General features: G+C 37.7%; 2 protein-coding genes and 1 long non-coding RNA gene across 3 annotated transcripts in view; 1 reads left to right on the top strand and 2 right to left on the bottom strand.

Annotated features, from left to right (window-relative positions):
- Window positions 1-8,070, bottom strand: part of ano8b (anoctamin 8b) — a 35,479-nt gene extending 27,409 nt beyond the window's left edge. Inside the window, 2 exon segments of the mRNA XM_046857368.1 lie at window positions 5,350-5,698; window positions 7,958-8,070. Coding sequence (XP_046713324.1) covers window positions 5,350-5,479 — 130 coding nt within the window. The 5' untranslated portion in view covers window positions 5,480-5,698; window positions 7,958-8,070.
- On the bottom strand, window positions 4,031-5,250 carry LOC124391060. Its single transcript, XR_006926899.1, has 2 exons — window positions 4,998-5,250; window positions 4,031-4,895 (listed from the first exon to the last, which is right to left on the bottom strand). It is a non-coding gene; the product is annotated as an uncharacterized LOC124391060 (long non-coding RNA).
- gtpbp3 (GTP binding protein 3, mitochondrial) lies at window positions 7,547-26,803 on the top strand. Its single transcript, XM_046857369.1, has 9 exons — window positions 7,547-7,811; window positions 7,945-8,234; window positions 9,451-9,537; window positions 10,583-10,785; window positions 14,103-14,175; window positions 16,472-16,615; window positions 21,768-21,933; window positions 25,525-25,833; window positions 26,552-26,803. The coding sequence occupies exons 1-9, from the start codon at window positions 7,759-7,761 to the stop codon at window positions 26,781-26,783; spliced, it is 1,557 nt and encodes a 518-aa protein (XP_046713325.1). The 5' UTR covers window positions 7,547-7,758; the 3' UTR covers window positions 26,784-26,803.
- The last annotated feature ends 652 nt before the right edge of the window (window positions 26,804-27,455 follow it).

Below are 27,455 nucleotides of genomic sequence, written 5' to 3'. Positions count from 1 at the left end.
CTGCTAAGGGAGAGTTATGTTCTCTCACGCAAGCGTAGAAGGACACGCACGTTTTTTTTTTTTTTTGTGTCAGTTTGCTTAACAATCAGTCTAATTTGCAGCACAATCGGCTTATGCCGATTAATTCAAACATGCCAAAAATCGGCCCGATTAATCAGCCGGCCGATCAATCGGTCGACCTCTAATATTTACTGTTCCACCATAGACATTAGACAAGGATAATACTTATACTACTAATAGTATTAACACCACCACCAACAACAAAAATAACTGCATTAATGACACAATGCAATGAAGTAAATAACAGATGGCACACTGGAAACTGCAACTATAGCAGATGCTGTCAAATAGAAAGATAATATTATTTCAAAACAATCAAGATCTTTCAAGAACGTTGGCCAAAAAAAATACATTCTAATGACATATTGAAAGTCTGTGAAAATGGGTATAGCATTGTTGGCGTGTGCATGTTTTTATTGTGCACTTTATTAGAGTATCTGTTACCTCCTTGTAATTTCAAAAGCAAAAAAAAAAATCTACCTAAATATAAAATCTAGAGCAGTCATGACTTCAGGCACTAGATGGTCAACTCATTTAAACCCTTGTACCACTTACGGAGGGCCTTCTGCCACTGTGATTGTTTTGTACCTGTATTACAGGTACATTCTGAAATGCAGCCAATTGTTTCTCCTGTCTAAAAATGTTCCTGTTAAATTTATAAAGCAAATACACTTGGCCCCTGTGGTTGTGAGGGAGGCCTTTTGTGTTAGGTCGAAAGAGAACTGAAATGACAGGTGATTGTGATGAGCTAATGCTCTAAGAACAGCTTACAGTAACACGACACGTCACATTGCAGGCACCCAGAGTGGCATGGACATTTGGGTAGCCGTAGTTGGAAATGTGTACAAAAAAGCAGGTAAGAAGTCATTCACCATTTAGCAAATAATCCTTATTTGCTGTTATCCTTTGACTCAAAATATAAACTTTACATTTCAAAGAAAATTGTTGAACAAAAAACTTGCCAAACCCACTACCAGTGATTACTGTATACCCCTGAACAAACATTACTCTCCTAAGACATCTAGACCCATAGCAGAATTAAATGTCCCACAAAACTGTGGAAAATGTGGTTAGTGGAAAATAAAGTGTCCTTATGTATGTATAAATAACAATAACTACACATATTTGATGTAACTATACTATATACTATTGCACTATAGGTAATCATTGTTCCATAATCTGTTTTTTTTTTTTAAAGATACTGTATAGCCAAGCAAAATTTATTCCCAAAGGAAACATTGCTCATTCAGGCTATTTCTGAATAATATATATGAGCTACTACGTACTATACAACCACGAGTTATGTTCCTCCTCATTAAAAGTCAATATGGCATTCTCTGTATTGCAGTTCCTTGGTATCTATGAGGCTGAATACAGCTTTGTGAGTGTGCATGTAAATTATAAATGAGCAAGTGAGCCTGATTCTGTAAACACGTTTTAACATATGAATGGGAGGAAAATATACATACTGTGTGGATCCGTGAATAAAAGCGTCATCAAGACATAAGAATAGTTTTTTTTGGACACTTTTAAGACAAAAAAAGAAAATAAATTTTAGTCATACTTTCATGTAAGTTTTAGCAATAAATATATATGTAAAAGGCATAGATGTTTGTGGTTTGATAGAATGGTGAGTCAACATTTTATAAATTAATATGATCAAATCACAAAATTGCCCCCCCAAAAAAACCCTCATAATTCACAGGTAATTTTCTCCTTGGTTGGATCAGATGCAAATTCTGGCAAATCCACTTTTGTTTGAAAGGGTGAAAGCTTTATCTGTGACACTTAAGCCAACAAACTACATAATGCTCCTAATGCTTTGTCACAGGTCACATAACCCATTTAAAGGAAAATGCTAACTGCCTTCTTCCTCATACATGAGCTCATATGCCCACAAAAAGCTAGTTATCAGTAACAGAGGGGAGAGAGTATTCCCTAGTACCCAAAACTGCCAAATTCACTTCCTTGGTTCCCAGTTATGAATACGGAAAACTTATTTTTGTCACACCAAGTAATAGTAGTAGGCCCAAGTCATAACGTCACTGATTTACCGGACAGCTTCTGTCATCACACTGTAACAAATGGAATTCTCTCAGTGGCTCAGGTATGACTTTCCTAAAAGTAATGTATAAAAGTTTGACCTTGTTCATAATGGATTGACCAGAAAAGAATAAAGAAGAGTGATCATATATTTGAAATCTGCCTTCATCTCGAAAAAGAGCAACCATGCCAGGAAATGGCATAATTACACACAATTTTAAGAGTAAAAATTTTTCTAGCTCCTGTTTCTTTAACATTTCCATACGTGCCAGTGTCCTCTCACTTTGCGTTATCTAAATGGTGTCAAATACTAAGAGCTGGTGTAATTGCGCTTCATATATGACCTTGAGCGTAGTACCAAGAGAGATGAGGACAGAAAGTGTGTTTCAGCACACTTTCTCTAAACGCATGACATGAATCTCGCCCGATCAAAGCGAAACGGCATATATTTGACGCAGCTTTGACGAAAACTTTACCGTACAATTGTTTTTATTCCACTCTTAAAGGTCTGGACATTTAGCTTATTCTTTCATTTCCAGGAATATATGGCAGCTTAAAGGTTGTAAAAAAGCCATTTGGCAGAGGATTAAAGCCGACTTTGTACAAGACAAAAAGCTCTGACTCAACCCTGGATATATTTACATCAAGAGAATACTGGAAACAAATATTATTATTTTTTATTATTAAGTTGCTTTTTGACTAAACTGCACTGGAGAGTTTCTTTTGAACCGTATTTTTTAGTCGTTTCTTCAGTCTTCAGTTTTAGATACAAAAAGCAGATGCTGAATGTGACTGACAAGACTGTAAGCAGATACGCCGGCTCATACGCAAAGCAAAAATGTAAAAAAAAGAAAGAACAATCCAATTGAGTCTGAGCTAATTTGATAACACAACACTCAGATCTATCACCACATTCTGAATGATTACACTTCTACAGAAATCCTAAATGGAAAATGGAAAAAAAGGGAAATTATGGTGAAATGGCTGAGACAAAGAAAAATGAGATTCGGCAAATGAAGGCACATTTAGTTTCTGCACCTACAACCTGGAAAAATGGGTTTACATCAGCACAGAAAGGTAGGATGAGAAACGTATAATAACAAAGGTTTAACGTTAAGAAAAGTAATGAGACATAAGCAATTGTATTTAAAATGCTTTTCCTAAAATGGAAAGGTGACGATGCATTTTAGATTTGGAGGGGAATTTCGAAATAACCATTTAATTATCATTGAAAGTAATAATCTAAAAAGACTGTCCACTGCTCGCTAATGAATTCATGGATGCAGGACAAATGCAATCCTGTGTATTGTCTGTTAGGCTTGTGTCCCAGGCGCTGACTCGGCACAGACCTGAAACAACCTCCAGGTGTCTATCCAAGTTATATGTTTAGAAATGATTTGATTAATTCTGCTCAATGAAAGCGTTGTTAAATCTTCATTATTTAAATCTAAAAACATCTGTCGAAATTAAGGCTGCAAATAAAAAATGTTTCCCTCAAATATGTGCCATGTCACCCATGCCTGATTTACATGTAGAGAATTCAAGAGGGCCACTGTGTACATATGCAAGTTTACAGAAAAACAAGTCACGTGTCACTGATTTATATAAAGGAATGGTCTGGTAAATTAATGAAAGAAATAAAAGTAATAAAAATTTAAGCAAATGTTGCTCATACATTAAAAGGACGAAAAAAATATAAAAGAAATGTACAAGCATATTGTTATGCATACTGTTTCTTTCTCATAAATAAGAGATAAGAGTTATAGGGGTTTCCATGACTGGAAAAATCCAAGAATGTTCAAGTTTTCCAGATTAAACATTCTTCTCTAAGAGAGTGGCTTGTAGGATGGAGTGACTATATAAATAAAGATCAATCTGAAATTAAAAAACACTCTCTACACAAACATTAAATCAATACATTAATATATTAAGTATATAAAATTTGGCTTTTATTGTCATTTCAGCCATTTAGAGAGGACAAGACAACGTTCTCCCAGGCACAAGATGCTACATAAAGTTACATAAATGAACACAAGATGACGCAAACTAGGACGCTACATAAAGTGCGTGCAAACAACATTTAGTGTAAACAAACACAACGCAGTGAAGACAATAAACACAGTAACAGTGCAGCATTGATCAGTACAGTAAACTGTGCATAGTTTATGCCCTACTGAAAACCATTTCTCAACGCATGGGTGAGCAGGACAACATTTTATACCCTGGTTCATTGCTCTAATATCAAGGAAACAGTTGTCATTGGACAGTTTAGCTTACATCAGTTGTTGACATACAGGCCATGCGACTGCTGTATCAAAATCCCAAATAAAACTCCGTATGTATCAGTAATGGGATTCATTTCATCACCGCAAAGAGGAAACTGATGACATCAAATCCACAGAGTCACTTATGGTCTCTTTAATGTGGGAAGCTTTGTTGTCCTTTCCACTGTGTACAATGTATTGCTGACTGTTCAACCATCTCAGCCTATCTTCCACAAACTGTAGGATATAATGTCCACATTTGATGTTTTCTAGCTGACTGCATTAAACTGCGCCGCATTGGAAGGTGTGCAGGATGCGGGCCTGAACACAAGGATTAACCAAACCACTAACACGTTTCAAAGACAATGAAAAAACAAACAAAACGTTACTGGGGGGACGTTCAGTCCATTCACAGACACGTCTAGTGATGAAGGCTGAGCGTGACATCACCAGGTGGCTATTACCACAGGCACATCACGGAAACCAGAGGAGCTTCATGCACGAGCCCGCATCCTGCATGTGGCTAAACTGCATACGTATAATACAAAAACAAACAAACAAACAAAAACAAATCATCAACACGCCAACTACAGAAACAGCACAAAGCCTCACAGAAAACCAACGGGATACCGAAGGAAATCGCTGAGCGCAGAATGTGGGCTGTCTCGTGGCCCGCTGCACGGGAGCTCTGCCTCCTCTTTTTCTCGATCACAACGCTGGATTTAGCGTCATGTTGACATGCAATACGGCGGATGACCTTCCAGGCCCTGAGCCGCCTGCGCTCGCGCATTCGTGCCACTTTGAAACCGCGTAGACAAAAGCACGAGCGCATTGTTCAGGGCGCCTCGTTACGTTCTCCCGTCACATGCACCTGTCCCGAGCGTTCGCCTTATTGCCTTCATTTGCGCCTCCGGTCGCTTTAAGTCCCCCCCCCCTGTCTCCTAGGTGCAAAACAAAAAAAATATGGGGGACAAAAACTTACCCAAAACGCCAGAAGACGTTTGCTGGCACGAGGCGCTTTGCTCCGGTTTTTCCGTTTCTGCGGGCGCGCGGTGGCGGTGGCGCGAGGCGTCGGGATCGGCGCCGTTACCGGCGGACGCAGCGTCGGGCATGCTGCTGAACGCACCGACTGGCTGTTAGGGCTTTTATTCCGGAGGAAAGGGAAGGGGATGCGGTGTCCTAGGCTGAAGGAGCATGCAGTGAGTGCCGGTTCGGCTCGGTTAAAGGGAGGTTTAAACGGAAAGGAGCGTGGAGGCGCGGCTGTGGGTCATCCTGCTTTGTAGGGGGGTGAGGAGTGAAGATCCGCCGCTTTTTGATCAGCACAAGCTTTACTATGGAGGAGGGACAAAGGAGAGAAGTGACACATCGTGTCTCTCTCTCTCTCTCTCTCTCTCTCTCACACACACACACACACACACACACACACACACACACACACACACACACACTATATTTGCCTTACTATCCTTTTTGAGGACATTCTATCCCCAAGCATTAATGCAGCTAATTCAATGTTATGCCTACACCTAATCTAACCATGAATAAAAGCTTTCTGTGAACAAACGAACAAACAAACAACAATACAACCAATATCCTAAAACGTATTTTTTTTGCCCTGTGGGAAACAGTAAAATGGGATTTAAAATAAATAAACAATGCAAGAGATTAATATTTATACCTGCACAAATTACAGTTCTCTGTAAACAATCAAGCAAATAACAACAGTTAAAAAAAAACTATTACTACTACCACTAATAATAATAATAATAATAATAATAATAATAATAATTTGGTTCTTCGGGGATCACTAAGAAGGTTCCCACACGGTTAGAGAACATTCTCATCCTTGTAGCAGATATTTGATCCCACAATGATGTAGAAATGTGACCACATACACACAAGAAGAGAACAAGAGAACTGAAGCCATGTTTCACAAGTTTGTCCCTTACTTAATCCAACACAGGAGCATCAAATAACACAAATCTGGTTTTTGCTATATATTTTGCTATAGACTCTCTATGTAAAGCCAAATACTTTACCACTTCTTGCAGTGCTTTTGTTTGTGTTTATTTTTTGGGGCCATTAAAAAACAGAGAGAGAGAGAGAGAGAGAGAGAGAGAGGGCCCTGGCATCGTTTTGTATCTAAATCCTTCAACTTGTGTGACTCATTTCTCTCAGCAGGTGCATTCAGTAAACATGGCGCTAATGAAAGGCAAATTCTGACAGATCTTTAAGAGGTGTATGGTTTATTTATCAGCACAAATAAAAAAAAAACCTCCTCAGAGATGAACATTTTGTCTACGGTTCAAATGTAATTGTATAATAACCTAGTGCAGCAGAGTTTCTTCAGTTACAGAACAATAAATCTGATGACTATTATAAGGAAATGAGAGATTAACCTGCTGTACAGAAGCACTATGGAGAGAGAGATGCATGTGCACTGAAAAGAGAAAATACAGGAGCAGTAGTCGTGCAGTAGACTGGGAAATCTAAAATCGTGCTCGAAACTGCAAACTACAGACAGGACCATACATATCTCTGTCCTCATCCCCTCGTAGCTACTGAGCAGCCCTCCCCTCACTGCTGAGAGGAAGACAAGTCATATCATTTCTGCTTACTCACCATTCCCATGCCTTTGCACCTCTGCAGAGAAGTGCACCATGCTGAATGAGCTTTGGATTCCTGATACACTCCCAGCTCATTGTTCATGTGCTTTACAGCCCAGACGCCTGGTATAGACTATTCTATTTCCTGCAATATTTTATTTTGGCAGTAAGATCAGGTTATTATCAGCATGGGGTGATGAACGAAACAAAAGACTTTAGTATATTATTATTATTCTATTAATACAGTAGTAATTAATAGTATTACCCCGACTTTACATATATTATATATAAATACAATTATATATAAATTTTTAAGATCGCATGACATTTTTAAATGTTTATCTTATTCTTAGAAATAATAATGCTAAGCCATAAAAAATGCTTTTTCTTTTTTTTTTTTAAAGAACCGGATCTGTCCATATTTACATTTACAGTGTCAATACGGACACTTTATAAAGACGCACGAAGGCGTGGTCAGATTTGATCGGCGGCACAAACAACGAATCAGAGGCGCACCTAGACTTGAGTTAGAGTGACGCCGACCAATGAAATTCAGGGAAAACAAAAGAGCCGCAACCTCATTGGATTTTAAAAAGGAAAATAGACCTTCACGTGTTGCAGGATTTTTTTTTCGTTATATTCAGCTGCATGTATTTAAAATTGGAAATGTGTCTAAAAAAAGGATTATGATGTTAAATGCAAAATCGAGCGGTGTAATCAGAATATCATCCTTTGATTATAATATTAGCCAAAAAGCATCGTTAGCAAAATAGCAGAAGCTGAGCATGACACCTGCCGGCTGCTGGAGGATTATTGGCCTTTTTAAAAACGTTGTCAGGTTTGTGAAATACGTTTGTGCGTATAAATCGATTTGGATTTCTAGCTAAATTGTAAGTCGCTATAGCGTGTGGAAACGGCGAGATCAAGATGGCGAACATCTCCATAAACCTTCTACATGTTTAATTCCATAGGCGACGAGTGTACCTCAGGTGTCCTGTCGTCTCTGGTCAGGCTTGGCTGTGCAGACCGTTCGGCAGCTGTCTTGTCACCGGTTTCGAGGACACAATTTTCGCTTTGTCTTCAGGACGAGGTCGTTGTGGGGTAGCCGTCGTGCGCGTGAGCGGACCGGATGCTGCCCGAGCTCTGCGCGCACTGACCAGCCTGAAGCGCGCGCCGAACCCCCGCACTGCGCTCCTCCGCAACATCACCCACCCCACATCTCAGGAGCTGCTGGACCGGGGCCTTGTTCTGTGGTTCCCAGGTGCGTGATCAGAGATCGTGATAAGGATTCGTTTCCTGACGGTTCACACAACGTTTTTTTATTTGGTTATTATTGGTGTTTTCTTTTTTTTCTTTTTTTTTTGTATCCTGTAGGTTCTGGACAAAAGTCGAATGTTGTAAAACCATTTGTTTGTCAAATATGAGTCATCTTATCCATATTTACATGAAACTGTAGAAGTTATCACACCATTATCAAAAATGAACCATGTACATGTACACATGTACCATGTGTGCGTTTATACACATCAATCAGGCATACCATTATGACCACCTGCCAAATATTGTGTTGGTCCCCCTTTTGTTGCCATAACAGCATTAATTTCTTCAGCAATTTGAGCTACAGGAGCTCGTCTGTTCCATCGGACAACACGGGCGGGTCTTCGCTCCCCATGTGCATCAGTGTGCCTTGGTTTCCTAGGACCCTGTTGCTGGTTCACCACTGCTTCTTCCTTGGACCACTTTTGATAGATAATGATCACTGCAGACTGGGAACATCCCACAAGAGCTGCAGTCCTGGAGATGCTCTGACCCAGTCGTCTAGCCATCACAATCTGGCCCTTGTAAAACTCGCTCAAATCCTTACACTTGCCAATTTTTCCTGCTTCTAAACCCACATACAGGTGCTATGATGAGATAATCACTGTTATTCACTTCATCGCTCATAATATTATAATGTCATAATGTTATGCCTGGTTGGTGTATGTACACCTGGGGGCAATTAAGACACTATTTTACTTCTGACATGTTTTCTGAAGAAATACTGTGTTAATCTCAACACTGACAGCATCTTAAGATAATGATTGAACCAGGGACCCTGGAGCTGTGAGATGGGAATTTTACACTCTGCACCACTGTAGTGTCCCAAAAAGTCCATGTTTTGCTTTTCTTCAATCACTTTTTTTTCCCATCTGAAGGTCCATTTAGGGATATTTAAGGCATAGGAATTTGTATCAAGAAGTATTAAACTTGTATACAGCCATTTCTGTTAACACTGTTGACCTTGAGACCTACTTGTTGGTCATTATCCTGTAGGAAGATAAACAATTTGCATTGTTTGTTTCATTATTTTGGCAGTATGCAAACTTTTGCACTCAACAGTATGAAATAATGAATGTATATACACCAATGTTGCGTGTTGTGGCATCTAATATTGGTCTATATTCTTTTGGCACTGTCTACTTTGTGTTTTCTTTAAGGTCCTCGCAGTTTCACAGGAGAAGACAGTGCTGAGTTTCACATACATGGAGGACCTGCTGTCATTAATGGTGTTTTACAAGCCCTTGGTATGACTATTAATGCTGACATTTTTACCCACAAGATGGCAATAACAGTTGGTTCTTTTTGTATACTGAACAAAATTATAAACGCAAACCTTTTGTTTTTGCCCCCATTTTTCATGAGCTGAACTCAAAGACTACTTCTATGTACACAAAAGGCCAATTTCTCTCAAATGTTCACATATCTGTCTGAATCTGTGTTAATGAGCACTTCTCCTTTACCGAGAGAATCATCCACCTCACAGGGGTGGCATATCAAGATGCTGATTAAACAGCATGATTATTGCACAGGTGTGCTTCAGGCTGGCCACAATAAAAGGCGTTTTAGAGAATTAAGCAGGACATCCAACCGGCCTCACAACCGCAGACCGCGTGTGACCACACCAGCCCAGGACCTCCACATTCAGCATCTTCATCTCCAACATTGTCGGAGACCAGCCAGCCAGTCTGACACAACAATCAGTTTACATAACCAAAGAATATTTGCTCAAACTGTCAAAAACTGTCTCGGAGAAGCTCATCTGCATGCTCGTCGTCCTCATCGGGGTCTCGACCTGACCACAGTTAGTCATCTTTACCGACTTGAGTGGGCAAATGTTCACATTCAATGGTGTCCAGCACTTTGGAGAGGCGTTCTCTTCACGGATGAATCCTGGTTTTCACTGTACAGTGCAAAATGCGTGAGTAATACAGTAAAACTGCACATTTTATAGTGACCTTTTATTGTGGCCAGCCTGAAGCACACCTGTGCAGTAATCATGCTGTTTAATCTTGATTTGCCACCCCTGTGAGGTGGATGATTCTCTCAGTAAAGGAGAAGTGCTCACTAACACAGATTTAGGCAGATTTGTGAACAATATTTGAGAGAAATAGGCCTTTTGTGTACACATAAAAAGTCTTGAATTTTTGAGTTCAGCTCATAGAGAATGGTGGCAAAAACAAAAGTGTTGCATTTATAATTTTGTTCAGTATACATTCCCCCTCTGACTCCACAGATATTGCAATTCTACTTTAAATTTTTATACTAATTTTTTTTGTATTTTTATTTTAGGGAGTCTGCCCGGGCTGCGGCCTGCAGAGGCAGGGGAGTTTACCCGACGTGCGTTCCATGCTGGAAAGTTGGATTTGACTGAAGTAGAGGGGTTGGGGGATTTAATCCATGCAGAGACTGAAGCTCAGAGAAGACAAGCACTCAGGCAGATGGCGGGGGACCTCGGGCGCCTATACAACGACTGGAGTCAGCAGCTCAAACATGTATGTTAAGTTTTCATGTCAATACAGCAGAATCAGGTGCAATATTAGGTCCAAGTCAGTATCAAACATACAGACAGTATTAATATTACATTAATACTGCACAGGTCTCTTAATTTAGTATATTAACACATAATGTCAACCACAGCAAAAGTACTGTAATTTCTTTCTTTCTTTCAGCTTCTCCCATTAGGGGTCCCACAGCGGACCATCCGCATGTTTGATTTGGCACGTTTTTACGCTGGATGCTCTTCCTAACGCAACCCTCCACATTTATCCGGGCTTGGGACCGGCACTAAGAGTGGCTGGGATTGGTTCCCTGTAATATTATTACAAAATGTTCACAATGTTGCAATGGACATTTTTGTTCTATATTTAGTACAGTTTGTTAAGCATTGGCTGCTAAGTAACATGACCTTAAAACCTTTGTTCATTTATGCAGAATTAAATTTATTGTGATGTGTTTACTATTGCAGTTGTGTTGAGGATTTACACTGGCTTAGAATGCAGATCAGCCGGTCAGATTTCAGTTGATCAGCAGGTGGCGTTGTTGGACTAAAACACTGAAGTGCCTCTAATAAATTATCAATCAGTATTGAAGTATTGAGAATGCGAGTGTGTGTTTGTGTGTTTGCAGGTGCACATGTTTAAATGTCTTTGATATAGAATTTCTTTAAAAGAATGCATGTCACTGTGGGTGTATTTGTGTATATCTATGTATTTGTATGTCACTGTGGTTGTATGTGTGTGTTTGTGTATATCTCTATGTATTTGTATGTCTATGTGGGTGTGTGTGTGTGTGTGTGTGTGTGTGTGTATATGTTTCTATTTATTTGTATGTCACTGTGGGTGTATGTATGTGGACTTTACAGTGGATGTCACTGTGTGGTTGATACTGTGGTTGTATGTGTATTTTGGAGCTTGTCACTGTGTACATACCTGCATATATGTGTGTGTGTGTCTGTGTCTGTGTGTGTATGTGTGTGTGTGTTTGTGTGTATGTTTCTATTTATTTGTATGTCACTGTGGGTGTATGTATGTGGACTTCACAGTGGATGTCACTGTGTGGTTGATACTGTGGTTGTATGTGTATTTTGGAGCTTGTCACTGTGTACATACCTGCATGTGTGTGTGTGTGTGTGTGTGTGTGTGTGTGTGCACGCGCACATATGCATACCTTCTTTTCTCCTGCCTGTTTGTGTTTTGGATCTCATCCAGAGCTGTTCAGTAGGTGAGGAGCACAGCTCAGGAGGCAGGAAATCCTGCCATGGGTGTACGCCAGAGTTTCTTATGTTCCTGAGGGATTTGAGTGACAGGGTGGCTCGCTGGTCTCATACAGAGGAATTTTGCAAGCACTCCAAAGCACATATTTTCAATGGTCCAGTGTAAAGCATGCAGGAATTTTTGCAGATTGCATAGTATTTGAAATAAGGACATCTATGCCATTCTTAAGTCTGTTAGACATGCTTGTATTATTTTTTAATTTTTGTTTTCTATCTAGATGACAATATATTAACACAGTTGAGTAGCGATTTTTCTTTGTAGAAATTTAAAGCTGAACTTTAATATCGTAATGCTTTGGGCAGTTTAGTTCAGATATTCAATCTGGGATTTCATTTGTGGCATTTTGCAAACACCCTTATCAAGAACAATTATTTCATTTGTACAAGTGAGTAGTTAAGGGTTACTTGCGCAAGGTAAAAGTAAAAATTGTATTAATAATCTATTTAATTCTGCAACGCTGCTTTGGGACAATGTCCATTGTTAAAAGTGGTATAGGAAGTAAATGAAATTAAGTGGTAGATTGCCAGCACTGGGATTTAAACTTACAACCCTCTGATTAGAAGTCCGATGTCAGTCCAAGAAGTTTTCTGCTTCTGTTCTAATAAATAGCACTTTGAACTATTATGAAATGAATATACTTGCTGATATGTAAAAGTTATTTTAAGTGTTTTATTGCTATTACTAGGATAATTATGTGACGTAATATAAATAAGGCAGCAGGGGGTCTGTGTATGCTACATTCATTGATTAGTATTTCTTTGTTTGTTTATCTTTGCTTTTTAAAAATATATAAAAAAAACAGTGACCTTTATCTAAAACTAATGCTATATTTAATCTACTCAGTAACACATCCTAATCATCCAGCAGATTTTTTTCAGTTTTTTTGTTAAAAGTCTAATTGTTTTGTACATCTTGCTCACACATTTGTATTTCATGTGCTGTATTGACAATGATTATTTTAGAAATACTGTCCATTGACCAGATGAAAGATTGGTACACTATGTCCAAAAGTTTGTGGACACCAGACACAGTAAACCTTTATGTGCATTGTCTCATTTCAGATTTACCCAATTTTTCTTTATAATGTAAACTTTTTTTTTGTAATGAGCTCTACTCTACTCAGGAAAGCCTTTTCAGTAGATTTTGTGTATTTTCTGTATGTGATGATTTGTGATTATTTACCTGCAAGAGCATTAGTAAGATATGACACTGATGTTGATTGAGGAGGTCAGGGGTGAAGTCTGTGTTTCATTCCAACCCAAAGGTGTTTAGTGGGGATGAGGACAGGGATCTTTATAGTACTCTTGAGTTATTTTCTGCAGCTCACTTTGTGTACATAAACACTCCCATGCTGGATAAGGTTTGGGGCTCTTAGTTCTAATGAAGAGGAATTCAAAACTACACAATACAAAGACATCCTATACAGTTGTGGTTTTCCAACTTTGTGGCAACAGCCTGGGGCTGAACCACATGGGTGTAATGATCAGGTGTCTGTGTAATATGTCTTAAAATGTCAGTTATTATATTTTAGTTGTTTTGCTGTAATTCTAGTTGTGAACTGCTTCAAAATGAAAGGAATGATTAGTGCCAGTTTTTCTTGTAGTTTGTTTAAAAAAAACGCATCGCACAAAATGGATGCCAGTCTTCTTTGATAAGTAGCAGTAGTAACAATGCTGTTGTTGGCAACGGTTATGTTTGGGATTGTGTAATGTTTTTTTTGTTATTTTTTTTGTTTGTGTTTTCCGACCTTTCCTGGGAGGTCCGAAAAAACATCCCACCATTTGGATTTAGTCCAACTCTTCAGCCTGTGTTGATTAAAGGCAGCATGTCAGCGTTCTCTGCTTTCACAATGACCAAGGCAGAGAAATTAAATCCTTAAATGGTGAAGGTTCATTCAAAAAAAGTAGTAAAATCTTCAAAGACTCTTTTATTTAATTTTGCATGGAAACGTGTTTTAGTCAATTGGAGCAAATTGAGAATAAAAATCACTTTCTTTTTATTTTGAACATTAATTGCATGTTTTCTTTTAATTGCAGTGTTTAGCACACCTGGAAGCTTTCATTGACTTCAGTGAGGATGAGCTCATAGAGGATGGAGTCCTAAATCAAGGTGTGTCTCAAAATCTTGAGAAGATAAACACTTAAGGCATATTTTTACAGAACAAAATGAAAAAACTTCCTGTTTGCACCAGGAAGTCTGTTTCACAACCACTGTATTATTGTAGTCGAGGTGTTGAAATGTCAGTTTCCTTTTGGAGAAATGGTCAGATTAATGTTTCAATGCAGCTTTGCAGTACGAAAAAAATAACATTCCTCACTACGTGCTTAGTGTACCTGTTATCATTTCCCCTGCATCTGTATTAGGCAGGGACACATTGTATTTGTGTTGCGATGTGTTCCTCAAGAGAGTTTACTGGACTTTGTCATGCGTCAAGGAACAAGGCTGTCACAGTCCATCTCCTTCCTCTGAGTGACATCAGCTTGGCTGGCAGTGGCTAGAAGCTGAAGTGCAAACGGATGCTGGCTTTGATCTGAAGTTTAAGAGATTTTGCTGGCTACAGCACTCAATAGAATTGGCAAGATCATTTATGTTATGAACATTCATTTATTTTGTACTTCCATCTCAAAGTGGTTGAAGTACTCTAGAATGAGATTTGATACGAGGTTACATTTTTATGAAAAATGCAGAAAAAAAGTTGTTCACAAGAAATCAAAAAGATTATTTCTCTCTTTCTCTCTCTCTCTCTCTCTCTCTCTCTCTCTCTCTCTCTCTCTCTCTCTCTCTCTCTTTATATATATATGTGTGTGTGTATATGTGTATATATTTATGTATATATATATATATATATATATATATATATGTGTGTGTGTGTGTATATGTGTATATATGTATGTATATGTATGTGTATAGATATAGATATATTATATAAATAGATATATTTATAAAAAATTATAAATAAAGTGTGTGTGTGTATGTCCTTTCATTTAAACCTGGATAAATGTTTTTGCTGAGCTTGTTTGCGCACCAAAAACATTTATCCAGGTTTGAATGAAAGGACTTGAGTGCCCTGCCCAGAGCTCTGACCATAACCCCATAAATATTATATTCAGATTTCTATAAATTAGCTCTCTGGCCAAGTCCTTTGTTTAAAGCACTATACAAATTATATTAGCTTGAGTTGAACTAGAACATTGACTGTATCCCATGACATTTGTGCCTCTTAATTTGTGATCTCACCAATGCTCTTGTAACTGAATGACCACAATGTCCCACAGACACACAATATCTAGTAGAAAACCATCCCGGATAAACTATGCTTATGCTAAGGGCAAAGGTGGGAATAAATCTGGAAAAGTTTTTTAAAAGCAAATGTAAGTAAAATGGTCAGGTGTACAGAAACTTATGGACATCCTCCACATTTCTGACACAGTAGTTACACATTCATCTCATATTTAGGTTGCTTCATTAGAATATTTCTTTAAAAACAATTACCAAAGTATTATTGCCCCAAAGAGGAGATAAGAACCATTAACTGAACAAAATAACTTTAAGAGAACGAAAAATGTCTAATGCCTTTTGCATAAATATATGCATATTTATTCTGTTTATATACAACAAAGTTAATTTAATGGTATGAAGACTTACTTTAACCAAACACAAAATGTACAGGTGTTAAACTATTCTTTTTATTGAAAAATCCTCTCTTAGTATGAATAACAGCTTTACAAACTTAAAGCAACCAGAGTACAACTGAAATATTTAATTAACTCTTGTGTGCACTTTTTAAATTTTTTATAAAAATGTTCTGGCAAAGATTTCACAGTTGTGATTTCATGCATAGTGCTGCTGGGGAGACGGATGAGTTTGAGTTTCTCTTGAAACTTTTCTACTGTTAACATGATTATTGTTCTTTTAAAACTGAGTTGACATTTAAAGGTATTTAGTAGATAACCTGGAGAACTGCTCAGTTTGTGCTCAGTGACAGTTTAAGACAATAGATAAACCTGCCTTTTTTTTTTTTACTCACAATGTATGTAAAAGTGGTAAAAGGACAGGGAAATTTGTCAGTTTGTGGTGTAATAACTTTTCTAGCACAGTGTTTTAGGATCATGAAAAAGGCTAAAGAAACATGTACTGTAGTCATTTAAATTGTGGCTTGTCTGATTGTGATTCATTTGAAAATATTACCACACACAATTTCAACATTTTCTAAAATTAATTAGTAAAAGAAATAAATGTAAGAAGTTCTCCTGCAACCCCATTTTTAACTCAAGCGACCCCATGTAAGGTCACGCCTTATTATTATATTTTTTTGCTAACCTCAATAAAATTCTTACCATTATTAAAACTCTCCTGGAGTAGTTAAATGTTTAATCTTCTCATGCTTTTGTTTCGATCCATGCAGTGGACATTGCAGCATCGAAGCTACAAGTGGAAATACAGAAGCATCTTTCTGATGAGCGACGAGGCGAACGACTGCGCAATGGTGTACAGATGGTCATAGCCGGATCAACCAATGTGGGCAAGAGCAGCCTTTTCAATTTACTGTGTAAGAAGCAGCCCGTGGCATTGATGTTTATAAATGCCTGGTTTCCTTTACTTACTCTACTTTAGTACTACTGAAATTGAATACTTGTACTCTTTATTGATTTCATTGCCCCTTAAAAACATATTTTATTTTATTTAGTATTTATGTTATTTAGTGTACTTGTTACAAATCTTTAAGGTTTCTTTTCTCATCCAGCCAATGATTATGCAATATGACAATCCACTTTTTTTTAGTGTTGTTGCATTTAAAGGAAACTTCTCTAGGTTATGTATGTAACCCTAGTTCCCTGAGGGAATGAGACGATGCATCCCTTACAGGAACTCGAGCTGCCTCGCAACGCTTTGGTAAAATGAGTGTCCAGACTGACCAGTTCCTGACTAATGTGTGTGGGCACAGCTAGGTCAAAGGACAGAGGGCCCAGGAGTGGCCCTATGGTCCAGGTTGTAGAACCAGATGAAGGGTAGACCAGCCTGCAGTGTTGCAGCTGTTTTGAAGGGGTACTCCAGAGGACCAAGCCTTAGAGGCTGTCACACTCTGGGTCAAGTAAGCTCTGACGCCAAATGGAGCTGTGAGACCGGAGGACTCTTGAGAGGATGCGGTGGCATCAATGCTCAAGCTTTACTTATTAGCAGGGAGGCCTCTCCTCGGAGGGCTGTAGCAGACGAGCAGTTGCTCAGACTTTCTCCAGGGTGCCGTCCTGTGGACGTAAGTGTCCAGTGCTCGCATCGGGCACAGCTGTTTCAGTTTCTTCTATTCCGGGGCCTGAAATGGAGGAGGGTAGAATGCCTGTAACCTCACCGGTCGTGGGACGACCAAGGGCACTTTAAGGATGTAACCCATTCTAGCGTACAAGAAGGCACTGGCCATGCCTGGAGTAAACTTCAAAAAGGAGGGGCCACAGAAAGGTCCTGCAGAACTCTGACTCTCTTGAGAGAGCAAATGGCGAATAAGAACGCTGTCTTAATAGATAGGTGCCTCCAGGCATCTCTAGGCAATTGATGTGCCACAGTAAATGGGGCCCTTCCCATAGACCTTTGGCGGAGCGGCCACTCATGACCGCTCCCCACCCCGTGAGAGACTCATCCGTAGTAGCGTTCCGCGACGACCGGAAACTCCCAATAAGGGGCCCTGACATAGGAACCAGGGATCTTTCCAAACATCGCTGCACGACCTTGATCATACAGAGGGGGTTGACCTTCCGTGAGAACCCATGGGTCCTGAGCCACTACTAAAGGGATCTTATGTACAGAATGCCAAGTGGAATAACACTGTATGCAGCTGCCCTTAGCCCTAGCAGTTTCTGAAACTGCTTGACCGTGAGAGGCTGTCCTTCTCTGATCTTCCTAAAAGCTATAAGGATGGACAGAATGCGGGCAGGAAAAAGCTGTGTGCGCATAATGGTCGAATCCCAGATGACACCGAGATAGGTGGTTCTCTGTAATGGAGAAAGCACACTCTTCCCGGTATTCAGCCAAAACCCGCGATTCAGCTGACGTAGATCCAGAACAGGACACAACCCACCGTCCTTTTTGGGAACTATGAAGTAACGTCTGTAGAACTGTCTCTAGACTCTCATACTGATGGAGGGACCACATCAATGGCCTCCTTCCTCAAGAGAGTGCGTACTTCCTGTTCAATGACCCAAGCCTGCTCAGTTCCCACCAGAGTGGGAAGGACCTTGTGGAAATGGGGCAGATGAGACCCAAATTGTATCGAATAGCCTCGTTCTACGGTGCGCAGGACCCACTGAGACACCTCTGGCAGAGCTTTCCAGGCTGCCAGGTAGTCTCTTAAGGGTATCAGTCTTGAGACTGACCTCTGGTGTGTGGATAGAGCCAGGGCAGTGCCCTGATGCAGCCCTAGGAGTTAGAGGCACACAATTGTAGGATGTCTTTAAATTTTGCAGTATCTATCTATCTATCTATCTATCTATCTATCTATCTATCTATCTATCTATCTATCTATCTATCTATCTATCTATCTATCTATCTATCTATCTATCTATCTATCTATCTATCTATCTATCTATCTATCTATCTATCTATCTATCTATCTATCTATCTATCTATCCTGCATTCAGACATGACCTGTATATATTACATATATCAAATAATATATGTAATTATGAAATGCCTACAAAAGTTTGACACTTGTGAAGAGGTTTTATGGCTTCATATCCATGTTGCTACAGATGGCCTTTAATATTTCTTTAATTCAAGGTCAAAATGTGACAACAAATGGTTAAAGACTGGGGCTGGACGACATATTGTTTCTCATTGAAGTGGACACTGCACAACAAAACACTCAAGGACGGAAGTACAAATGACTAACAGAGACTGCTATTCGTCCGCACAAGCACATCGTGCACAGTGTACGATCAGAGCTTAAAGGAAAACTCCCTGGAACACACTGATTGTGTTTATAATAAACCTTGATGTGCTTAGTGAATAATTTCTGCTGCTAATTTGTTTGGTAAAGCTATTTCTTCAAATATTCCTGTGAGACCTACATGGTTGAATGATGGCACACTCAACCATGAAGGAGATCACTAGCAAAAGTTACAATGACATAGAGAAAAAATAATTAATAATACCAAACATTTACAGTAGCATTTAGTAGATCCCCTTATTCAGAGCAACTTACAATTATTTCATTTATACAACTGAATACTTGTGGGTTAAAGGCCTTGCTCAAGGGTCCAGCAGTGGCAGGCTGGACAGAAGTCATTTGTCATATCCACAGATTTACCACTTCTCTTCCCTTGCAAACAGAATTGAAGATGTTCAGGTTTTACAAGATTAAACTCAACAATTTGTATTTTTTTTTCTTTTTCATATTAATGTAGGCGAAAGAAACAAATAGCACTGAGTTGGAAATGTGGACTGTAACCAGCTTAGCTAGTCACCAATTTACATGATCATGAAGGCTTTGTTGGAGAACTTCAGTATTATTGACGTTATAAAATAACATAAATATAAATATAAAAAAATATAAAATAAAAAGAATCGGCCAAGCCCAAAATGGCAAAATTAAGCTTATAAAATAAAGCAATATTAAGCTTTTATGGTCTTAACAACAAATCAGAGATCGGAAAATTAGCAAGAAGTAAACAAACACTGTAGATCTTTGCCTTTCTTTCTATCCTGTGTACATTTTACAAAAAATATACACCCAGTTTTGTGTTAAAAAATAGACAAACAATTCAACATGAAATACACATAGAGCGCTTCATGAACAAACAGAAGCTGGCGCCAGCTTCACTGCATGTGTGTTTTATACTTCCTGGTCGTGACGTCACCCCGCCGGTGACGGCCCACGTCCAATTTTTACTGATCACACACATTATTTCAGAGCGTGGACAACGCAGTCGAATTCTCAATGTGTTGTGATGCAGCTCGAGTTCCTAAAAGGGAACTGATTTACTGACAGTTCTAATTTGGTAAAAAAAAAGTCAACATGACTTAACATTGTATTGCATGTTACAATGTAACAGTGATTACACAGAGTACATTTTGCAAAGTTATTAATTCCACCTGAGTACATACCTAGTTGCCTGGATGCTTACCTTTTTTTTTTTTAAGTTAGTTGTGCTTCCATTTAAGTCTTATTTGCCATTACGTTTTACAGTTATAAGTCTGGATATCTTTGTTTCATTTTGTTAAATGTTTACATTGTGTTTTATTTAAACGGTACCATGTTTGTGCTCCTACCATAGTCTTTCTTAGAGTACAGCAAATGGTCAATTAATTTTTAACAGTTCTTTATAAATTATAAATTGTAGTTGTTATTGTCATAACAATAACTGGTAAAAGATAATCAAATAATTTTGATCTGACCTAAATGCATGGAAACGTATTTGGACAATGTCTGCTGAATGGATATCGTTCATTGATTAGTTTGATTTTATTTAAAATAGAGACTAATTTGCTCTGTCTTAGACAAGAGCTTAGATTCCATGCAGCCTATTCAGAAGACCAGCATTTTATTCTTTCACTTAGGAAATATTTGCTCTGGAACACTGTATTGTTCCACATCTGAAGAAACTGTACGGATGTTCTTCACTACACTGCCTAAAGGTTGCAGACATATTTAACCCACAGTTCAATTCGCAAAGGATACATGGTGGAATATATCAATGAGTCACTGTCTACTTGAGACGTACGTCCTGTCATGACGTGTTGGAGAAACGTTCAGCATCATCTGTTTGTAAACGTGTTTCCTTATATATTGGCCGAGCCGATTCTAGACTAGAGGTGAAATCCTGCAATTGTTTTATTAAGTAGGTCCAAGTTCCCTTATCAGGGTTTATTAGGATAAATTGATGTCTGAAATATCGCTAGACATAACAACTCCAGGCAGTCATTACTCAGGCCACAGCTCCTTCCTCTACCTCTGTAAAATCATCTCCTGCTCTGTAAATGAGCAGGAGATGCTTACACAGTGTGTTGGAGTTTAAAAAAAAAAAAAAAAAAGGGAAATAAAGCAGACACTGCAATGACATTTCTATCTGCTGATTTCCATTTACTTGGTTTTATTTCATTTGTTTATTAATGGTTACATATATTTGATCATTTTAAGCATTATTATTTTTTTACTTTTATACAGATTATCTTTATAATATAATGCATAAACATGGTAGAGTTAGAGAAAGTGCACCTGATGAGATTAAAGGAAAAGTCAAGAAAGTTTTTGTTTGTAATTAAAAACATTTAACAAATAAATCTGTGATGATAAAGATCTAGGGTTTTAAAGCTTACGTAATAACTGTAGATAATGCTCGAGGTGTTTTTGGCACACAGGGCAGTAATGACAGTAGCGAGGGTGCAGGACAGGGTGTGTGGATATCGCTGAGTTTCCTGCCCCAAGTGACCCGCATTCATTAGTTCTCAGTTTTATTCCTGTTATTGTTTCCAGTCTGCCTCAAAATTGTAGAGCTTGTTTTTTTATTTTGTCATTAATACTGGGACATGGTGTTTTGATTAGTTTTCCTTTTAAAAGCTCTCATTTTATACAAAAAAAAATGATTAAGGGTTTGTATAAAAACTCTCAAAATGTTGTCTTGTATATACAGTATATCTTTATATCTACACACTCACTTAAATAAATAAATATAATATATAAAATACCTAAAATACACGTGTTTTTTCCACAGGCCAACGTCCTGCAGCTATTGTGTCTCCGATACCAGGGACCACCCGTGACGTTGTAGAGACGCCACTGGACATCGGAGGTTTTCCGGTTCTGTTGAGTGACACTGCAGGTTTAAGGGAGACGGACGATTTTGTGGAGCAAGAGGGTGTCCAGCGTGCCCTAAAAAGGTAAATACTGCTTGTGGGAAAGTGGTAAACAATATAAACAACACTGCATCTAATTTAAACGCACTGGCATTTTATTTTTGTGACATATTTTTTTAAATGCCCGGTGGAAGGAAACAAACACTTTTTCCTTATTGTGAGTGGAAACAATGATTTTAAAATTTCACCTCAGGTAGGTTTCCTGTGCTCTGCTTTTTTAGATTGTATGTACGAATGGGTTACACAATGTTTATGTAATACATGTCCAACTTAAAAATTATCTAAAAAGAAAACAAATAAGAGTGATCATATATGTATATTTGACTTCTGATTACACTGATAATCATTTACAATTTTTCATACAGTGTGAACAGAAGGATGGAGATTGTAGCGGTAATGTAAATAATCATGTTTTAAACAGTTTGCACACCTCTACATTGAATATGATTCACATTTTTTTTCACTTGCTGATGAAATTGGTTAATATTGAAGTAAACACATTTAATCTATTGGCATTAGTTGAATTCACACTGTGAAAGCACTTTAAATGTTCTGGAGAAGAACCATCTTTATTGCTATTGTGAACAACCAAGAGGCTTTTAATTTAAACATATTGAAGAGGACACACTGAGAGGTAGTGGTTAACAGAACTACACCCACTGGTATTCAAACACTAAGATGAACTCTAAAAGTAAAGGAAAATAGCTTAATAATATAATATTGTTTTTTAAATTGCATCAAGGATTTCTTTCTTAACAGAATTCAAATTCATTTAAAAAATTTTCACCATGATGGTCTATTTTCACTTCTGATACCACTTTTGTACAATACCTAAAATGCTAATTCACATGGATGGATCATGGCATCAATTAGCCCTTGCTTCTCCACCCTATGAGACTGATGCAGCAGCACTTTAGTCCTTCAGCCAGTTCTCTCACCTTCTCATACACTCCTGGGCAAAGCCTAAAATGGAAAAAAGTGCCTTACCAACAATTATTTATCAAAACATTTGCAAGAGTGAAACTAATGCACAGAGCTCCTGAGAACTCCTGTGGCACCATTTGTTGTTTACTTTTGCTGCAGTGGGCTGCTGGGCTAAAAACAGGGACATTCACTTTTATAGTTTTGTTGTAAGCAAGAATGATTAGAATGTTTGAGGTAAAATTAACACAAAACTGGGTGTATATTTTTTGTAAAATGTACACAGGATAGATAGAAAGGCAAAGATCCACAGTGTTTGTTTACTTCTTGCTAATTTTCCGATCACTGATTTGTTGTTAAGACCATAAAATCTTAATACTGCTTTATTTTATAAGCTTAATTTTGCCATTTTGGGCTTGGCCGATTCTTCCAATTTTATAACGCAATAATACTGAAGTTCTCCAACAAAGCCTTCATGATCATGTAAATTGGTGACTAGCTAAGCTGGTTACAGTCCACATTTCAACTCAGTGCTATTTGTTTCTTTCGCCTACATTAATATGAAAAGAAAAAAAAAATACAAATTGTTGAGTTTAATCCTGTAAAACCTGAACATCTTCACTTCTGTTTGCAAGGGAAGAGAAGTGGTAAATCTGTGGATATGACAAATGACTTCTGTCCAGCCTGCCACTGCTGGACCCTTGAGCAAGGCCTTTAACCCATAAGTATTCAGTTGTATAAATGAAATAATTGTAAGTTGCTCTGAATAAGGGGATCTACTAAATGCTACTGTAAATGTTTGGTATTATTAATTATTTTTTCTCTATTTCATTGTAACCTTTGCTAGTGATCTCCTTCATGGTTGAGTGTGCCATCATTCAATCATGTAGGTCTCACAGGAATATTTGAAGAAATAGCTTTACCAAACAAATTAGCAGCAGAAATTATTCACTAAGCACATTAAGGTTTATTATAAACACAATCAGTGTGTTCCAGGGAGTTTTCCTTTAAGCTCTGATCGTACACCGTGCACGATGTGCTTGTGCGGACGAATAGCAGTCTCTGTTAGTCATTTGTACTTCCGACCTTGAGTGTTTTGTTGTGCAGTGTCCACTTCAATGAGAAACAATACGTCGTCCAGCCCCAGTCTTTAACCATTTGTTGTCACATTTTGACCTTGAATTAAAGAAATATTAAAGGCCATCTGTAGCAACATGGATATGAAGCCATAAAACCTCTTCACAAGTGTCAAACTTTTGTAGGCCATTTCATAATTACATATATTATTTGATATATGTAATATATACAGGTCAAGTCTGAATGCACGATAGATAGATAGATAGATAGATAGATAGATAGATAGATAGATAGATAGATAGATAGATAGATAGATAGATAGATAGAAAGAAAGAAAGAAAAAGATCAGTAACAATGAGATATAAAACCAGATGTGTAATTTTTAATAATCTGAATTTTTTTTTCCTATAAAATGATCACCTGTGAAAATAAATGGAAAATATATCCTAAAATAAAATACATACATTAAGAATTTGTATTGGCTCATATTTAAATTCATGCACACTAACAGTTATATTAGTAAAGCCCTGTTTAACCAAAATATATATATATTTTTTTATCTTAACACTGATATCTTATTGCTTTTTTAATTGTCACTCTGGTCAGGTCATAACTAGAAGCCATAATCCACAAGGCAGAATTGTTTTAAAAATAATAAGTTTTTTTTCTTTTACATTTTTTTTTAAATGTATAAATCTTTTGTTAAAAAAAAAAAAAAAAGGAAATCCAGATTATAAAATGAACCATGTACCACTACAATCTGAATAATAATATAAAGAATTGCTGTTTGTTCTGGTTTTATTTGAATTTATAAATAAAGTTGCATTTGTAGTCGAATAAAATTTAATTGAAATCTTATTTCATGGCTTGAATTGGTGTGTGAAGATTTAAATAAAATTGCATAATAATCAGGTGTTTAATTTTGGCAGCATAATGCATTTAAAATGTTTATTCATATTTTAAAAACACCAGATCTTAACACAAACCCGAGTTGAATCTTTACCATTTCACTGTTAATGCTTTAAAAATGTGAATCTTAGTTTGAAAATGGATTGTACTGCATCCATAACTGCAATAACTGATTTTTTATATTCTATACCAGATTATAATAAATATATTCTTAGTTATTTTATTAATATTTTGATTATTATATGAATTTAAATATGAAAATTCATAACATTTCATGTCATTGCATTCCAAATACAAAGTTACACTTAGAACTGAATAATAACTTCCCTTTTTGCCTTTTCTTCCTAAGTGTGCAGATCCACTGGTCAGTAGTCCAAGTCTAACGCAAACTCGCCATCGGACTAACCTGCTAATAATCTTAATTTTTTTTCCTATAAAAATGATCACCTGTGAAAAAATTGAAAATATGTCCCAAAATAAAATACATACTTTTTTTTTTTTTTGGTTGAACAGGGTTTTACTAATATAACTGTCAGTGTGCATAAATTCAAATATGAGCCAATACAAAATCTTAATTTTTTTATCTTAACACTATCTTATTGCTGATTAAGTTGTCACATTGGTCAGGTCATAAGTAGAAGCCATAAAACAAGGCAGAATTGTTTTTTTTTTTAAATAAGTTTTTTTTTTTTCTTTTTTCTTTTACAGGGTGGAAGTGGCAGATCTGACTCTAGTGGTCCTCGACTCAACACAGCTTCCTCAGGAGCCTCAGATGGTGCCAGATTTCCTGAAAGACTACCTCAACAATGTGCTGCCAAAAGAGACTGATCAGGATCACATGCCGCAGCATCTCCTGATCCTTAACAAAAGTGATCTACTGCCTAATGAACATCTTAGCATCATCCGGAAAGCCCTTAGTGACGTGTTACCTGTGGCTCCAGTCAGTATTTTATCATGCAGTACCAGAGAAGGGCTAGCTGATTTCTTAAAAGTGTTGCAGGAGAGAGTTAAGACAATGTAAGTAAAACATTGTGATGTGTTTATTCCTGTTGTTTATGCATAAATGGATTTGCACAGAGAATCTAAATATGGTGGAAATGTCCGTATATTTGCAATGACATAAACCATTAAAGGGTTATGAAAACATATTTAATAAAATAATTTTATAATATATTATTACTTAAATGAATGTTTAAATCTTTTAAATCTATTCTAAATTGGACAATGTACCACTACAATCTGAATAATAATATAAAGAATTGCTGTTTATTCTGGCTTAATTTGAATTTATAAATGATGCATTTGAAGTCGAATTAAATTTAATTGAAATCTTATTCCATGGCTTGAATTGTTGTGTGAAGATTTAAATAAAATTGCATAATAATCAGGTGTTAAATTTTGGCAGCATATGCATTTAAAATTTTATTTATATTTTAAAAACACCAGATCTAAACACAAACCCGAGTTGAATCTTTACCATTTCACCGTTAAAGCTTTAAAAATCTGAATCTTAGTTTGAAAATGGATTGTACTGCATCCATAACTAATAATAATCTGGTATAGAATATAAAAATTCAGTTATTGCAATTATATTCTTAGTTATTTTATTATTATTTTGATTATTATATAAATTTAATATATATGAAAAATCATAACATTTCATGTCATTGCAATCCAAATACAAAGTTACACTTAGAACTGAATAATAACTTCCCTTTTTGCCTTTTCTTTCAAGGTGTGCAGATCCACTGGTCGGTAGTCCAAGTCTAACGCAAACTCGCCATCGGACTAACCTGCAAAAGAGTGTTGAGGCCTTGAGTCAATATCATAAGTACAGAGATGTGGACCTGGCACTGGCAGCAGAAGGACTGCGCTTAGGTCTTAGCTGCTTGGGTAGAATCACTGGCAAGATTGGCACTGAAGAGATTTTGGATGTGATTTTTAGAGATTTTTGCATTGGGAAATAAATAGAACAATGTGCACAGTCCTTATGTCTGATGAATGATAACATCTCCAGGTTACGTATGTAACCCTAGTTTCCTGAGGGAATGAGACACTGCTTCGCAAAGCTTTGGGAACGCGACCTCGTTGTCTGCGATCTGAAATAATGTGTTTACTCAGTCAAAATTCGATGCTACCAGGTCTACGTACCATGGTTCGCCCGACCACCTTGAAGGAGGAGGAGACGGACTCCGTCCCAGGGATCTCTCTCCAGAACTCCCGGAAACAGCGCAACAGGGGGAAAGTCTCGGCCACGCCTGAGCCATGGCGTCACAGAGAGGAGCCTCTGGGCCCAAAGGAGAATCTGGTGTGCCAGCCTGTACAGGGGGCGCAAGCTGAGACCTCCTTGATGGTTGATCCGAGGTGTTGTCTGAACAGATCAGCAGGTGATGATCTCTGAGGTCTGGGAAAAATGCTTCAATGCTAGAGGCATGGCAAGCATCTCAAAGTAGATGGGGCCCTTCCCATAGACCTTGGGCGGAGCGGTCATAAGTGAGGGGGATGCATCCATCATTATACATGGACACAATGTGGGCAGGGGAAAGCTGCACGTGCAAAGTAGTCAAATCGGATATAAAGCCGAGATTAGTGGTTCTTTGTAATAGAAAAAGCACACACTTCACTAATTTCAACCAATC

Source organism: Silurus meridionalis, chromosome 9 (assembly GCF_014805685.1).
Source record: "Silurus meridionalis isolate SWU-2019-XX chromosome 9, ASM1480568v1, whole genome shotgun sequence".
In the NCBI taxonomy this organism is placed as follows: Eukaryota; Metazoa; Chordata; class Actinopteri; order Siluriformes; family Siluridae; genus Silurus; species Silurus meridionalis.
This window is presented reverse-complemented; position numbering and strand designations above follow the sequence as displayed.